The sequence below is a fragment of the Triturus cristatus genome, chromosome 2_1, assembly GCF_964204655.1.
Source record: "Triturus cristatus chromosome 2_1, aTriCri1.1, whole genome shotgun sequence".
Classification (NCBI taxonomy): domain Eukaryota; kingdom Metazoa; phylum Chordata; class Amphibia; order Caudata; family Salamandridae; genus Triturus; species Triturus cristatus.
In genome coordinates, this window is record NC_140581.1 from 448,415,473 (window position 1) to 448,431,378 (window position 15,906).

At 41.6% G+C, this 15,906-nt stretch overlaps 1 protein-coding gene across 3 annotated transcripts in view; it reads right to left on the minus strand.

Moving 5' to 3' along the window:
• Positions 1-607: 607 nt before the first annotated feature.
• The window catches only part of SCAMP1 (secretory carrier membrane protein 1), a 573,188-nt gene continuing 557,889 nt past the window's right edge, over positions 608-15,906 (minus strand). For all 3 annotated transcript variants that reach the window (XM_085632265.1, XM_085632264.1, XM_085632262.1), the window contains one exon: positions 608-2,386. In XM_085632265.1, coding sequence (XP_085488391.1) covers positions 2,228-2,386 — 159 coding nt within the window. In that variant the 3' untranslated portion in view covers positions 608-2,227. The remainder of the gene's footprint in view (positions 2,387-15,906) is intronic.

The window sequence follows — 15,906 nt, forward strand, 5'->3', positions numbered from 1 at the left end:
TATGGTGGAGTACATATCAATAAAATTAATTTAACTAGTCAGTCACAAGCCAGTAAGAATCTTGAGATTGTCAAAAGAACAGTAGTAGGTGAGAGGCTTTCAATAAAAGTTAAATACATCTCACATTTAGCTTTTGTATCTTACCTTTTGATTTAGTTTTCACATTTTGAATTCCAAGACTCTTCATAAAGGTCTATTCTCATTTATTTTACGTTAACATTATTCCTTGTGCATACGCCACTTTAAGCTGATACTAGCTATTTATTTGAGTTCGCTTTTTTGGAGTTTCTTTAACCAGGACAATCGGGTGTGTTTGAGCACCATTTTAAAAATACTTAGAACACATTTTCTATTGAAAAAACAGTCTTTCTACAGAGCCAATCGGGACTTGAACCGGGTACGATCTGCTGGTGTAAAATTACAATGTAATGAATGTATAAGTAGGATACAGAAAACACATGTTGGGGCTTCAATGAGCGAATCTCTGAAAATGTGAATAATCACCACTAGGAAGTTACACATCTGAAGTTGCAGCTCAACAGTGACTGGATGCTTGCTTCTACCAAAAGTGCTTGTGCTGAAGAGAGGCACACCATTACGCAAAGTATTAATGCATGGACAGAGCATTTTATTACGAAAGCTACAATCAGTGAGAGTGACAAATGTGAAACCAACTACAGCCATCCATTCCCTCTAACTTAGGAGAAATCTGTGGCAGTGAAGGACGCATTGCGTGCTACATGCACCCACGGATATAATAGGCTGAATATCTTAAACACCACCGCATGGCTCCCATTGTGCATGACAACAGTGCCAACAATAAATATTCCTTTGCCCTACCCACACAAAGGATACAAATTATCTGCAAATGGTCATATAAATCAGATACACATTGTTGCCTCAGTAAACATGATACGAAAATGACTGAAATCAGAGGATAAAAGAACCAATACTGAAAACCAATCACTAACAATCCACAAAAATGGGATTTACAAACATGCCTCTTAACGATTTGTATTGTTGAATTTCCCAATGCAAATCGGACATTAAGATGATCATATGAACGCATTACGATAAATATCCTAATTACTCTGCTGTGACTAAGTGTTAACAAATCAACAATATGCAAAATGTTTCCATTTGAAAAGTAATGAGAGAATTTTCAAAATATGTATCAAAACACTGAATTGAAGACTATCACTATGTGACTTAATGCACTCTTCAAAGGAAAAAAACTAGAAATGTCAATGCAATAAAAACAAAAAGCAGAATGTAAAAGGGCACATGTTAAATTAGAAGTATTAGGTGGTATTTAACATACATTTTCTCCTTGAGAAATAGAAGTAACAGATATACTCAAAGTAAAATTGGAAACTATAATTCTTCTAGTATCGCTTTAAACCACAGGTGACATCTTTGAGTCAACTATACATTGTATCACACACACCCATTCTACAGGAAAGAATGCGTTTGCACCAACGTTGCTTCAGAATAGTAACAGGCGATTACTACATTAAAAAACAAACCTCATCAGCAGTGCAACCAAATTACTATCGCCTTGATTAAAAAATTCAACAGAATTCATGCCAACTTACAGGTTTAGGACATACCTAAATATATTAAAAAAAAAAAAAGAATAAAATATCAAAGCAGCGTATATTTACATTATGCTCTAATGTAATTCTCACAGCTCACAGTAGTTCTCAACACCCTATCAAAATGGTGCTCACCAAATAAAAACTCTCGCAGAACGTTGTCGTCTTTTATCCATAGACTAATAGTGGCAGGCGACAAGCCTTCACACGTGCTTTAACGCTGCGGGTTCCAGCCTGCCTATAAGGATGTCAGTGGAACAACCGGTTTCACAAAAATAAGTATATCAGTTATGTTGATCGCAAAGTGGGTGATATAAATTTCAAAAACACTCCTGACAAGAATCCACTGAAATCAAGGTCCGGCAGAATATATGAATATACAGTATGTATTTAGCATACCAGTTGGAGAGAAGTGGAGCACAACCAGTTCCGTCTGATCACAGAAATGTACAGAAAAGGAAGATATAAATAAAGCAACTGATTGAGCCCATGCATGGGTAAATAAGGAGGGTAAGGATGTGCTGTGCGCTACCCAACACTAGTCTTCAAGTTAGTGCTCTGGGGTAAACCATGTACAGTTGCAGAGAAATATTCATATTGCCCAGGCTCGTGGCGGCCATGTTTGCTCAGATCTAATTCCCCTTGAACGCGTTCTGGGCCGCGCTCGTTGCTGCTGTGGAAGCTGCATTCGCTGCTGCCGTCTGCACAGTTTTGTTGGACATTACACCTGTTGCAAACTCTTGCTGAGCTTTCTCAAAACTTGCCCCTGTGGTCCGGTACAGCCCGTGCACCTGCAAAGAACAAAATGAAACGAGCGAGGTTAGAAGGCAGCACGTTTTCGAGCTATTAACATTTTAAGAAGCATGCGATTGCAGCTGACCTGATAAACAGGCTCGAAGACTAATAAGAGTACACGGTAATATTCCACTACTGTACATCCAAACAGTTAATGTGTCTACTTATGAAGCTCACTTTTTATCTAGGCATGAGAATATAATCCAAATAAAGACATGTAGGGGAAAAAGAAAGTTACTGATCACAGACTCTTGCAATGGCAATCTTAAATGCCCTTATTCCACGCTCATGAACACAGCATAAAACAGATTTCGAATTATGGAGCTCCTCACCTGCGCAGGAACCGGACAAACCCCGTAATATCAATTCAGGGTCTCACTGAAATTACCTTATCCTACAGCGGGTGCCCCGCACCCCTAGACAGATTTTCAACACTGCGATTCAGTGGACAGAACTTAAAGCCATTTGCCTCACTGTAACAGGGCACCCCCCCATACCACACGTGAAACTACTGCCAATATCTTCAGTGTGTGCCCTGCACCCCAATACAGATTCTTTATGCTGTAATTCAGTGGACAGCACCTCAAGCCATCTGCCTCACTGTGTCCATGCTCTAATACCACAAGCGTAACTTCTGCTACTTATAAGAAATTTCTAAAGCTCTAGGAGAGCGCACCCGATTAGTCCTTAAATATTAACATATTCTCTTTGTTGGAGTGTTTGCCCCCACTGATGCACTAATTTCACTCTTTTGCGCTCAGTTAGGTTACTGCCGGCACTCTAGCCTCGTTCCCAATTAATTAGCTACTATGACCAATGTGCACAAGCCATGGTCAACACGGTGCACTCCATGAATGCGGGGTACATGCCTCACACCCTGGTGGCGTTCTAGTCTTTTCTGTCAAAGCGTCCTGCACTCCCTACGTGGACGCCATCACATTTACACCGCCTCCGTTACCGGCCCGCTTCCGTATTTCTATCCAGCCTGCGGATGGGTCCAGTAACATCCAGGACTGTGAGGAGACCAAAATAGGTGTTGCCGTCTTGACGAAATAAGACCTTTCTATTTCGTACAGGCATGCTCATGCATAGATACATGCCGAGCTTCCCGTTTGTAAATTTGACTCCTTGAGTCAATACCTGTTAACATTTACTCTCATCTATCCCTCTAGTCTGTGACTACAGAAGAGCGCCCCTCCCGGTTCCTGCTAAAAGCTAAGAGTAACACGTAGCTAGTGTAATTATGTTGTTTTTATAATGATTCTTTCACATATTCAATTTTTGACATCTATCAGCTAGTCTTTCGCATGACCTTCATTATGTGTCTGTGCCAATAAGAGCACCTACGCCCTTAACAGTAAGGCTAAAGGCACATATGGCACCCCACAGGGCCCCACTAGCCCTTTACATTTGTTGTTCTAGTTATGTACTAGCATGCTACAAGTACGCAATAATCAGTATACTGATGCATGACAAGGGAGCACAGTATACCTGAATAGCATGCATTAACGGTAACCACCTGGTTACGACTATTGACCGACTCACTTTTGTGCCCACTTGCCGGAGACAATTACAGTGGCACATGAATACTGTTATGAAGATTGCATTTTATGTTGCACTTTATGTTATCTGTGTCTTGTCTCTTTGTCTTTCTCTCCTTACAGGTTTTTCATCAGTGGGTCCGTAAGTATAGAGACACCACTCATCTCACAACACACCTTAGCGTGTGTGTTAATCACGATACACGTGGCTTATTTGTGCCACACCCTCACTTCACTCATCTGGTCCTGACGAAAGCCCCCCACTTTTTATGGGGCTGAAACATGTAGACCTATTATTGTAACAACCCGGAGCATTTTTATCCAAAGTTGCCCTCTTTCTCGTTTTAACCTTATCTAGGGCCGCTAAGAATAAAGTGTATTTAGTAAGGACTCCCAGAGATAACTTTAACTTGCACCACTTCCCTCACATACACATGAAACCAGCTCTGCTGTAATCAATCGTTGTAGCACAACTGGGTGGCATTCAGCTACCCAGTTGGGACCCCAATGATGAAGCATGCCACCAACTAGGTTGATGGGTGAGGGGTCTTTTAATAAATCTAATGGTTTTCTGGCACTCATTTAAATCTAAATACGAGTGAGTTGCATTTGCGATTGGGTCCGTCCACTTTGTTTGATTATTGTAGTTACAAGACATGCTTTCTTTCAGAGAAAACAAAAAAAAGTGAGAACCGAAATACTCGGTCTGTTATAAAACAAAAAGTATTAAAGCGTAGATTTGGGACGTTACATGATGAACTGCTTTGAGATCAGGTATTCGAGTATTTAAGGAAAAAAGATATTCAGGAAAAGTTATGGATTGAAGGAGATTCACCCTTAAAGCTTAAGGCATATAGCTTCCTTGGTAATGAAACAAAGAGCTATCAAAACATTGTGTCAAAACAACTTTAAACTCTGAGAATAAACCAGAGTGTGAATTAGTTGATAAACTATCTTATGGAAAAAAAATAAGGAACATGATGGAAACAAAAGTGGTTAGTCACTGGTTTCTACCAAGATGGATAGCCAGACGCCATTGATGTGACAGAACAAAGTACTCTTCAAAATGTGTTAAATGCTCTTCTAAAATGCTAAGTATTTACAGTGCACCAAAAAGGTTACCAAGGTAATGAGGGACACGATAGAGCTTGAGGATGGCAGGGTCTGACACAGGAGTTATATTACTGTGGAGAGAGGAGGCAATATGAATCTTGAGGATGTCTGTTTCCAGGAAGAATTATTGGTGGGTGAGCAATATTGATGTTAACTTACATTGTTATATAATGAAGGTAGGATGGAATCAGATGTAGATATGTGTCTATGAACTTCTGAGAGAATTGCCAGTGCCCACACTCACTTGGCAAGTGTTTACAATGCTCCAGTCTCAAAGAATCACAATTCTTCTGTGGATAGGAGTAGATGTGTGACTGATACTTGTGAAAGTGAAACATCGTTTTCTGGTGTAGTGTGTGAGAAAGCCATTGCTGAGATGTTAGCTGGATCTGCTGGCAATGACGATAAGGCAGACACGTTTGGGTGAAAGTTCAAGATACCCAAGAATCTTGAGATTCATCATTCCTCATTAACTTATTAGCTTCTAGGTGTATTTTAGTCCATAAGTGTTCTTGTCAGTTTAATTCATTTTTATCTCGGATTTCCATTTATTATATGCTGAACAGTTGCTCTATTGTATTTTTACATCTTGATTTGCTTAATTTGATTATTTTTAAATTAATATTTATTTAATTTTGGAGATTTTTGTTTTGGGGTGGGGGAGAGTAGAGGCGATCTTGTAAGTATTTGTGATTTGTCATGAATTATTTCTTCTATGCTAGTTTTAGTATGTTGTACTATGGTTCTTCCACAGGGCTATGGGCAGGTCTGGATTGTTTCGGGTCACAGTGGAGGTAGTTAGAGAGCTTTGAGGATCAAGTGCAATTGCTCGTGTCACAAAGATGGTCAGCAATAAGGAATCTTTCCTCCTTCAGCAGTGTCAGAGGAGTTTCTACAGGGCCCAATAAGCAGCAGAGGTATCGGGTGATGCAGCAGCAAAGCAGGGTAAGGCCTAGGTGGTGGGACGCAAGGTATACTAGGCTAAGACCAATGCTACATTAATGCAGGAGTCTGGGAATCCCACTGCACTGCTGGGGCATAATCACAAGGTCGAACAAAGTGTGCAAGTGGTATTTACAAAACGGAAGTTACCAAATACCATGCCCTGCAATCTGTTTGTCAGGTAGGACTTTAGTGTTCAAGGTAGCCGATAAGTTTAGAAGGACAAGGTGGCAGGAGTTTCCTTAATTAAAAAGATTTAAAGTCTCCTCAACAATTATGGAGAGTGAGGTTCTCGTGTTGTGTCTGGGTTGGACACCCTCTTTAGCAGTGACTAAGAGAATTCAATTTCCCCCAAGGGTAATGAAAAGATGATCTGAAGACCTTAACTCTTTGGCACTATTCAGATAAACGTGCAGGTAAAGCGTAATGTCCATATTATGGGGAGTATCCTCAGCTGAGGAGCATGGGCGGGTCATGAAAGGAAAGTCAAGAAAACAATTTCTTCCTTCAGGATGAACGAAAATGCTTTTATAATGAAAAAGTTGAGAATGACATGTCTTTGTAAAATGTTTTGAACCACTATGCGGCACACAGTTCCCGAAGCTTCATTATGCAAATGGCTGATTTTAGAGCCACCTGGAAAGCAGTTTTCCTTGAATAAAGCATCAAAGCATCAATTTGCAAAATGCCATGGGATCAAGAGTTCTGTGCACTGGCATGGTGAGAGCCAAAGTAAAACTGCAGGAGGTGGCAGGAAGCCATAAGAAAGGACACAAGTGCATTAGGACTGGCCTGCTGAATTTTACCTTCTTGGATGGCTTTGGAGAAGGCAGTTTCTTCAAGCCCCAATGGCCTTGAAGTCTGCCTGGAAAAGTGTCTACCTGCACTTCAGTTCCTGCCAGGTAACGCAAAAAGGGCCTTAAATCCTTTAATAAACCTGTGAGCAAGTTGATGTTCCTCCCCCAAATCCAGTGAGCAAATCACAGCCACTTTTACAGGGTTGTAGAAAAGTATTTTCTGGCAACAGTTAAGATCTCAGAGAGGAGGCCTATGTGTTAAAAAGTAAACTCCTCAGAAAATGCACAAAAGCTGAAGGTGAAGGGTAGGGCATGCTCACTCCTTCTATGAACAGAATATCTGTCCAATAGTGGAACAGGCCATTGTGTGTTTGCAGGACATGGCGCTGATCAGACTACCATACCTAGCAAAGTCAGACTAGAGTTACTCGAATAGCTGCACCTTCTCAGGTTGCACATTACATAAAGCATACATTCACATTTTGGGCATCTTGCGTTGAACAGCAGATGTTTTTATTACTAAACTCAATGGTTCTCGTTTTATTGATCTCAGAAGGATGAAAAGCTGAGTGGAACCACCAGGATCCAGGTCTATTTCTAAGAACCGATGCATGCATACGAGTACTATACCTTGGTAGCTGATGACCACACCTCTGGTAGTTATTGCTGTTTGTTAACTTCAGTGGTGTCATTCCCTATGATGGTGTCAAAGGTCATGGGACATCACTTCTTGTGACATCACTTCCTGTGAGGGAAACAGGAGTTACAGGCCTGTGATGTTACTTCTGCTACCCCAGGCATTGTGGTAAACTGACATCCATGATTGTAACTTTTTCAGTAAGAGGGAAGGTCATGCCAGAATCCTTCTACTTGGAAACACAAAAGGATTATTAGTAGTTCACGGAGAACCCAAGCTGGTCTCCAAAAAAAGGCTCAATTGGACTCTATGATCACTCTGGGCACCATATGAATGAAACGGTCATCGTGAAAGAAGTAGCAGTGCAGTCTCTGCTGTTGTAGAAATACCGTCTGTGGGGCCAGGATTTCTCCAAAAGCCTGAGATGGGTCACTGAAAACGAAAAGTAAAATCCTGTATCGGTAGTGCTGATTTCGGATTGTGAACCAAAGGGACATTTGGTACTCATTCAGGATGGGCACGTGAAGGTAGGCATCTGAAGGTCCACTGACAACATCCAGTCACTGCTCTGTAAAGCTGCCACTACTCAAATAGAATCTTGAGCATTCTGAATGGGAGCAGCTCACTGAGATTGTAAAGATCCAGGCTCAGAGTCCCCCCTGCCTGTTTTCCTCACAAAAAAAATGTGGGAGAAAAACCCTCTCCTTTACGCAGACAGCTTGATTTCTCTTAAGAAGAGTAGCCTTTCTACTTACTACCTGCAGACATTCATGGTATACAAACTTTGACAGAGTTGACAGCAGTGGCAGTTGTGGAGCATAGTAAAACACATCCAAACAGGCACATGATACAGTATACGAGAAAAACATTACCTGCAGCTTATAGTGTTGCATATCACATGCTGTGCACTTTTCTACAGCTGGTGCTGGGTTCGCAATATTTAAAAAATGCTTTCAGTTTCATGCATGCGGTAAATCACTTGTGATAACAAACCACAATGTGGCACATCAGACTTCACATTTGAATGTATGTTGAGCGTATGCTGCATTCAGGGAGGTAGATTGGTACATTAGAGTCAACAACACTAGGAGCTGCTGACTGAGTGTATGAGGTGAATAATATCTTGTGTTTGCGACATGTGTTGCTATAGACTACATGCCGTGCACCGACTGTAAAGCAGTATACATCCATCTAAGGTGGTGGATTGTGGTAAGCAGATGTGGAATTAAATAGTGCCTTAAGAACAGATTGTTCAGCTTGAGGCTCTCTTCTGTTATGTATATCAAAGCCATAATGCTTTGTGGATGGAGGACTACTTTGCTGCTTTGCATCTGTTCATTATAGGAATGCTGCTATCCAAAAAACCTTTTTTGCTCCTTTCGGAGCACGGGTTGCATGTGGGATAGTTGCAAATGTAAGCTTTGATTTATCATATCAAAACTGAATGAATTTATCAATCCAACTTGAAATAACTGCTTTTGAAACAAGATTTCCAAACTGTGGGCGGAGATAGCATTTACTTTAATCTTTTAAACTAAAAAAGCTCAACACAGAAATTAAGAATTCTTCTAACATCCAAGGTGTGCAGCCAACACTCTGCCCTGGTCTCTGAACTATTAAAAGATGACAGCAATTCAATAGATTCACAATACTTGGGTCCCAAGAAGGGGCTGGCTTGAATCTAGGAGGTGTAATTCTTTTTCAATACCTTCATAAAATCCTTTTTAGACAGGGACTTTAAAATGGGGTATCCTCTGCTTTGTAAGTATGCTGCTATTGTCGCTAAATACATTTTTTCAACAGTATTTCCCAGTTATGATTTTTGTATCTGCAAAAGGTGTTGGATAATATTTTGGACAGATATTGAAGTGGATTTATCCTTATCCTTTCAGTTGTAAAAATGCTTCCATTTTGGTGCATCACATGCCTTGGGTACTTAAATGTCTAGCTTCTCTTCGAACTGTCTTAAAACGTCATACATTCCTCAGGAAGTTGACGGTATCCAAATTCTAACTGCTAAATTGAGGATTTAAGATTTCCATGTAACAGTCTTTTGTTTTGCTTATGTACCCATCCGGGATAGGTCAACCATGGGCTGTGGTAGCCCTGGTTCGCTTGGAGACGTGGCATAGGAAGGCATGATGAAACAGACTGGAGAGAAATAAGTTTGAACACTGTAAATACTGAGCAGAGGATCTCCACTCCTAGAAGTGCAATAGATCACATCTCCCCTTTAGTGATCAAACACACAAAAGGTGATGGGAGACATACTTGCCGTAGGGCTAACCACTGGCAATCGCTCGGGTTGGCATTCCAACCCACTGATATTTTGCCCATCATGCTGCCTCAGTTTGGATCCACCCATATGTAAATCAGTCTAGACACTGCTCCAATAGGAGCAGTCCAGTCCGAACTGTGTGTAAGCTTGGTTCTAGTAGCACAGCGAGCAGGAGACCCATGTCTGGGCATACCCTTGGTGACTTTGGGCATTACATCAAACACACAAAGGTGATGGGAGGAAAGCTTGTAATAAGTCTGGAAATCACCTGGGATAGCATTCCAACCCATCGTTCTTTTGTCCACTATACCACCTCAGTTTGGACCAAGCCACATGGAAATTAGCCCTGACCCTACTCTTACCGGAACAATGCAGGCCACACAGCCAGGCCAGGTCCTCCCTGCACCCGCTCCTTCTGTCCTTCATCCCCTTTTATAGAAACAGATGAGTCATAATCTAAGTTAAACATGGGAGTTTATTCAGACAGGCTTTTATTTATTTATTTATTTTAAATAGTCATTTTCCTTACTGTGTAAGGGTTTGACAATCTACACAAGCGCAAGTGAGGTTAATTTGATATGTAAATTTGTAGCACCGTGATTTAATTGAAGGCTTGCAAAAATAGAACGGGTGACTGATTTATCAATTATAGATCCTGTCTTGCCGAAGATTGTCCTTGTCATCAACGATCGATGCAAAGGGCAGCCCACTGTGCTGTTAAATTGGGAGTCAAAGACTTGTTCGGGTGCCTTGGACACTTGCATGTATATGGTAACTCCCAGGGATCCAGGACAATGAAGGCAGTGTCACTCGAGCTAAATATCAAGCTCAAAAGCAAGAATGCTGCTGGATTTTCCTTAAGTTCGCCCTGGAATCATTGGGTAGCTCCTGCTGAAAAGGCAGAGTTCTTTCTGGCCTAGAAGTCTACATCTGTACAGATTTGACTGCATGGTAGTGTGTTTGAAATAAATAAAGAGGTTTTGAAAGATTCTCACTCACCACCAAATCACAGCTTTTTTCTTAAATTAAAAGAAGCAGCTATTGCATCTGCTAAAAACACGACTTTGCAGAAATGTGAGGGAAAAAACACACAACTCCTCCAAAGAGACCCAGCACTTGTTTTTCATCTTTGTACCCAATACAGAAGTGCAACTGGGCTTTTCCCCGCGCATGAATGGTCAATTTGTGATGTCAGGCTAAACTGCTTGTACCTGCTGGGGAGATAATTAGCTAAGGTCCCTTGTTTTTCTGGTTAACATACAATATTTGTAGGCCACTGACTCCATCACAGTGGTAAGGAACCTTTGCTTCTTGTTTAGAATGCGTTAATCCTCCATACAGTGAACAGTATCTGTCTTACAGAGACTCCACTGGAGAGAAGCCATGTCAAGCTAACACTATGGTTACCCGCCAAATTGGGAATGAAGGGTACAGAAAATGTAAATTAAATCCTTCACTCAATGACATCAAATTATGTATCTTATTTGGTGGAAAAACAGGAGGATTTGGCAGGAATACACCAAATAGTCTGCAGCAAACTGCATGAAGGGGTAGTGGAGTCTACAAGGGAGGGGACCCGGTCAACAGAAATGGCAAAACCAGTAGTGTAGGCCATATATCTAATCAAAGCCAACATGCAGTGTGGCTCCTCCGCTAAGGCGGGGGAGCGTCGCCCCCCTGCTTTTAAGCAGTATAAATAATGGAAAAATAAAATGATAATATCTATGTTATTATCATTTAATTTTATTTCTTCCTTGTTGCGGCAGCTTTGCGGCCGGGGCTGCTCTGCTGACCGAGCAGGGAAGGAGTGGTTTGCACTCCCTATATGCACATGAATGTTTGGTCGGCCAAACAGTCATGCACACTTTGCATGTTCTTAACCCAGGCATTACAGCCTGGGTGAACAACATGCCCAGGCCCTCAGTCCCAGTCTGAGCGCCGAACCATGCCGCTCAGACCAATCACAACGCTGCATTGCAGTATTGTGATTGGCTCAGGGGAGCCTGGGTGCTCGGTTCCGGAAGAGACAGTGGTGGAGAGAGCGGCTAGGCGGTACATTTGTTATCCCTTTACTCCCTCCTCCTCCCAGCCCTCCCACCCCGATCTACGCCAGCAGCCACTGTCAACATGATTACATGGCATCAGATGCTTTATCAGAAGGAAATCATTAACAAGGGAAAAAAGAAAAGAACGGAAAGAAGACCTTAAACCAGTTTTGGAAAAATAATGTTCAACCAAGTTGACAAAGCGATCTTTCTCTATTCTAGAATTGGCCCAAATCAGCCTTAGCGAAATGTGTTTAAGTGATAAGTAAAAAGGACGAGACAGAACGTTGTAGAGAAGTCGTTAGAGCATGATCATTTTGTGAGATTGAACCATTGCCATTACGGATAAACGGTTTTTAAGCCAGAGGCCCATTATCCTCATCTTAATATTTTTAATGTGAGTACATTGACTGGTTTGAGCACCTCAACAGACCCTGCAGCATTTCGTGATTAGCTTAATTACGAAATCAGATAATGAGAGCGAGCGATGAAGGCAATATTTTGTCAGCAAAAAAAAGGTCTACCGGCAGACAGCAAATACACTTGTTATTTCTTATTGAAGACAGACAGACAGATACACACACGTCACTATGTGCTGCCAAATACAGCCGAAATACGGACCTAAGGGTATTGAGGCATAGATTTCTGCCGGGAGACCAAATCCCACCTTGCTTCAGTGCCTTGTTTGGTATGTGGATTCGCAGTATATGCATAAACAACCAAGTGGCACATGAGCAGTTGTGTGTAAGGCAGTGTCTTAGTGGCGTAACAAAACGTGTGGTGGCCCCACTGCAGAGTACATGGAGAGGATGCTCACACTCAGGGCCAAGTCAGGAGCTCTCAGCCGCCGCCTGTGCACAGTGCCGCAGGAGGCCAACTCAAGCTCGGGCCCCCCCCTGCACCGCAGGGGCTATTGTTATGCCACTGGGTATTATCACCTTGCCGTCTTTACATACAGCAGCGTGCCCTGTTTGCTGACGTTGTCGGAGTCACAAGAGAATACGCCGGGGTGGAACAGAGGTGCCCTCACAGGGAGCTGTGCAGCTCGCTGTAATTACACTACTTTTAAAACAGTCAGTTAGAGTTCAGCAAGTAAAGAATACCGGTTCACTGGCTAATACATCAGCCATTTTAGAGGACCATTATGTTTCATACAATTTTTTGAGGACTGGTCGGGGGTCTGTAGTTTAACCACCTGCATTTGAGCAACAAACTGAGCACAAAGTTCTGTTTGTGATTCTGCCAAGCCTGGTCATCAGAATGGCTCTGCTGTCATCCCGTTTACCAGAGGTGCAACTAGACAAACTTCAGGGAGGGAGGGGGTAGTGGGAGGTGGGGGTGGGTGGGTTTGGGCTAACACATAGATTAGTGGAGACAGAGACATCTTAAGAGCCAAATCAAAATTACTTGTGGGGGGCTCCCTTCGCTTTTCCGATGTAGTACGTAAACCCCAGAGTCATTCTTTGAGACTACATGTGGAAAATAGTGCATTTTAAAGCACAGAGGGTCAGTAACATTATTCTCGGCATAACATGATTTTGGGTCTCTCAATAAATTTTAGCACAGTGAATGACAAATGTTCTATTTTCATAGACATTAGGCCAGTAAACCTGGTGCAATGTGAAACACCAGATTCTATTTTACATCACAATCTCGGGCAAATCGAACACTCCAAACACTCTGGGCCAGTTTTGTCAACCTGACTAGTCTTAAAAAAGATCTTTTACAAGATATTTCACCATCCATCCAAAAAAGGAAGGTTTTAAAAATTGTTAGCAAAGAATGCAGTTTAAGCACATTTATTTAGTTACTGCTCTGTTCATGCTTCATTTACCTGTACACAATACTTTTATGTTATTTTCAGAATATGATGTTAGTATAGTAAACAGCTTTGTAGCTGTTTGGAGGAAGCTGCCACATATCCTAGCTCTATAGCACAATGAACGTTGAATATATATTATTTGGTACTTCGTGGCAACTCTCACCAAATATTTTTGAATTTGAAATGCTTGGGTAGTCATTTAGCAAGAAATACAACCCAAGTTTTATAAGATTTGCTCTAAAAATATACATTAAGGATAGAAACTGAGCACACACACTTGGTTATAGATCATACCCCCACTTCACAGATGGGTGTTAATCTGGGATTACCAAGGGTAAGAGATGGTGACCTAGTTTTCCATTTGGCACTCATCGCACTGCACTCAGTACCCCTTGTATAAGTGGAAGGATCAGAAAATAAACAGAGCTTTAAAAGTCTTATGTATTTTTACATTCCAGTCCCTCTACCTAGCCACTGGGCAGCTAATAAGAAGCTCCTGTAGAGCTAAGCATGGGTAAAGGGATCAACTTTTGATGCCACTACAGCTATTGCTGCCATTTTAGTGAATACATTCCATGGCAGCTCAGGGCTGACATTCAAAACCGTAACGTAACCCTGAACACACATGGGAGCGGATGATAAAATAGCAATAACATTTGTGAAAATAATTTGCAACGGTACTGGAAGAATGAGAATGTATTTTCTGATAATAATGTTTGCAAATGTCTATTGAATTTTTGTGTGAAGCAAATGACATATGAAATAAGACTTCTTGGGTTGGAAGCTTAGTAGCAGTATGACAAAGTAATCCCAGAAAGAACTTTGGATGCATGAGTGTCGTCTAATAGGAATGATGGGGCTAAATTAGAACAATTGCATAACATTTTGGAGTCATCCTAGTGTGAGAAAAAGACTGGACCGCAGACAAACTAGTCTCTGCATTGTTGGGGCAGGCAGGAAATTAGGCACAATCGCTAAGACTTAATCCCAACCTCATTTGAGTTGACACATTAGCTCATATGAGCAGGAAGCAATTACTGCATAGACAGAAAATACCTTCACAAAGTATTGTCCATTTTAAGCACTGCCCCTCCTGCTAACATAGCCTTCGGCCCTATAAACTATTGCAGAAGACAAGACAGCCATACTGACCTCTGTCCCTGAAGAACTCCTCTCTCCCTTCCACATTCCCTCCTGCGGTCTCCTCAACTAAATGTAACTAGTATAGTGAGGATCATGAGAGGTCTACCTTGAGGCCCTATGTAGAAGGTGGGCAGCTCCTGCTTCCAAGGGGCTCTTCTTGGCCTGCCCTAGTATCTCCTGCTCTCAAAATACTTGGTCAGATGCTCCTCTTTCAAATCACTTTTCAATACCAACAGGGGAACCTAAACAAAGCTTCACTGATACACACAGAACTCTGGCCTCAAAACTGGCATCCCAGCCCTCATTCATTTCCTTCAGGAAGCTACACACTGATGGAACTTGTTTCTCTGTCCAAGCAACATTTTAAAACTCACTCCCTGCAAAGATAAGAAACATCCAAAACCACCTCAGATTCAGGGATGCAGTAAAGACCTGTCTATTCCGTAAAAGGCGACACCCCTACTGCAAAGCAGTCCCAAATCCTAAAAAAAAACCAAAATTGAGTCAGTCACCTATGTACTGGTGGTAGGTATTTGCATCTCTCACTCCTCTTGGCTCCATTCCAAGCTTGTGTATCTAACAATATTGCATGCATGTATCTTTTCCCAAAAACACATTGAAAATTATGCTCATTAGGACTGCACAATTTTGTACTGAGAACTATGTAATTCTACTTAGGCCCCGATTACACATGCCTTGGAGAAGAGTGCGATATATATTGCACATGTTAAGTTAGATACAAAGAGGTGGTCTCAATTTATCCGGTGTGATAAATAGCATCATTTGTGAGTTTTGTCTGAAAATGGGACCCAAGATACAGATTTTAGTGTTCTCTGCACCAAAACCTGCATGCTCTGTTATTTACAAGGCACTTATCTCCCAGCAAAGTTTTTCCCAGGTACCTTTTGGCTAGGGAAACCTGTTGAAATCTACCTTGGAAAAATGTTGTGGTTGTGGATATGTGCTGTACCAGGAGCTACCATACATTTCGAAATTATGTTGGCCAAACCTAGTCGGTGGCTTGAACCACTTAAGTTGATATAACACAAAGTTTTATGCACGGTACAAAGGTGGGCACTACAGACTACAACGCTTAAAAATATATCTCAAACGTTTTTGAAAAGCATAATTGATGGTGCTTTTAAAGCTGTACCTAATTCTAAATGACTAACCATTGCCCCACAGCACACAACATAAT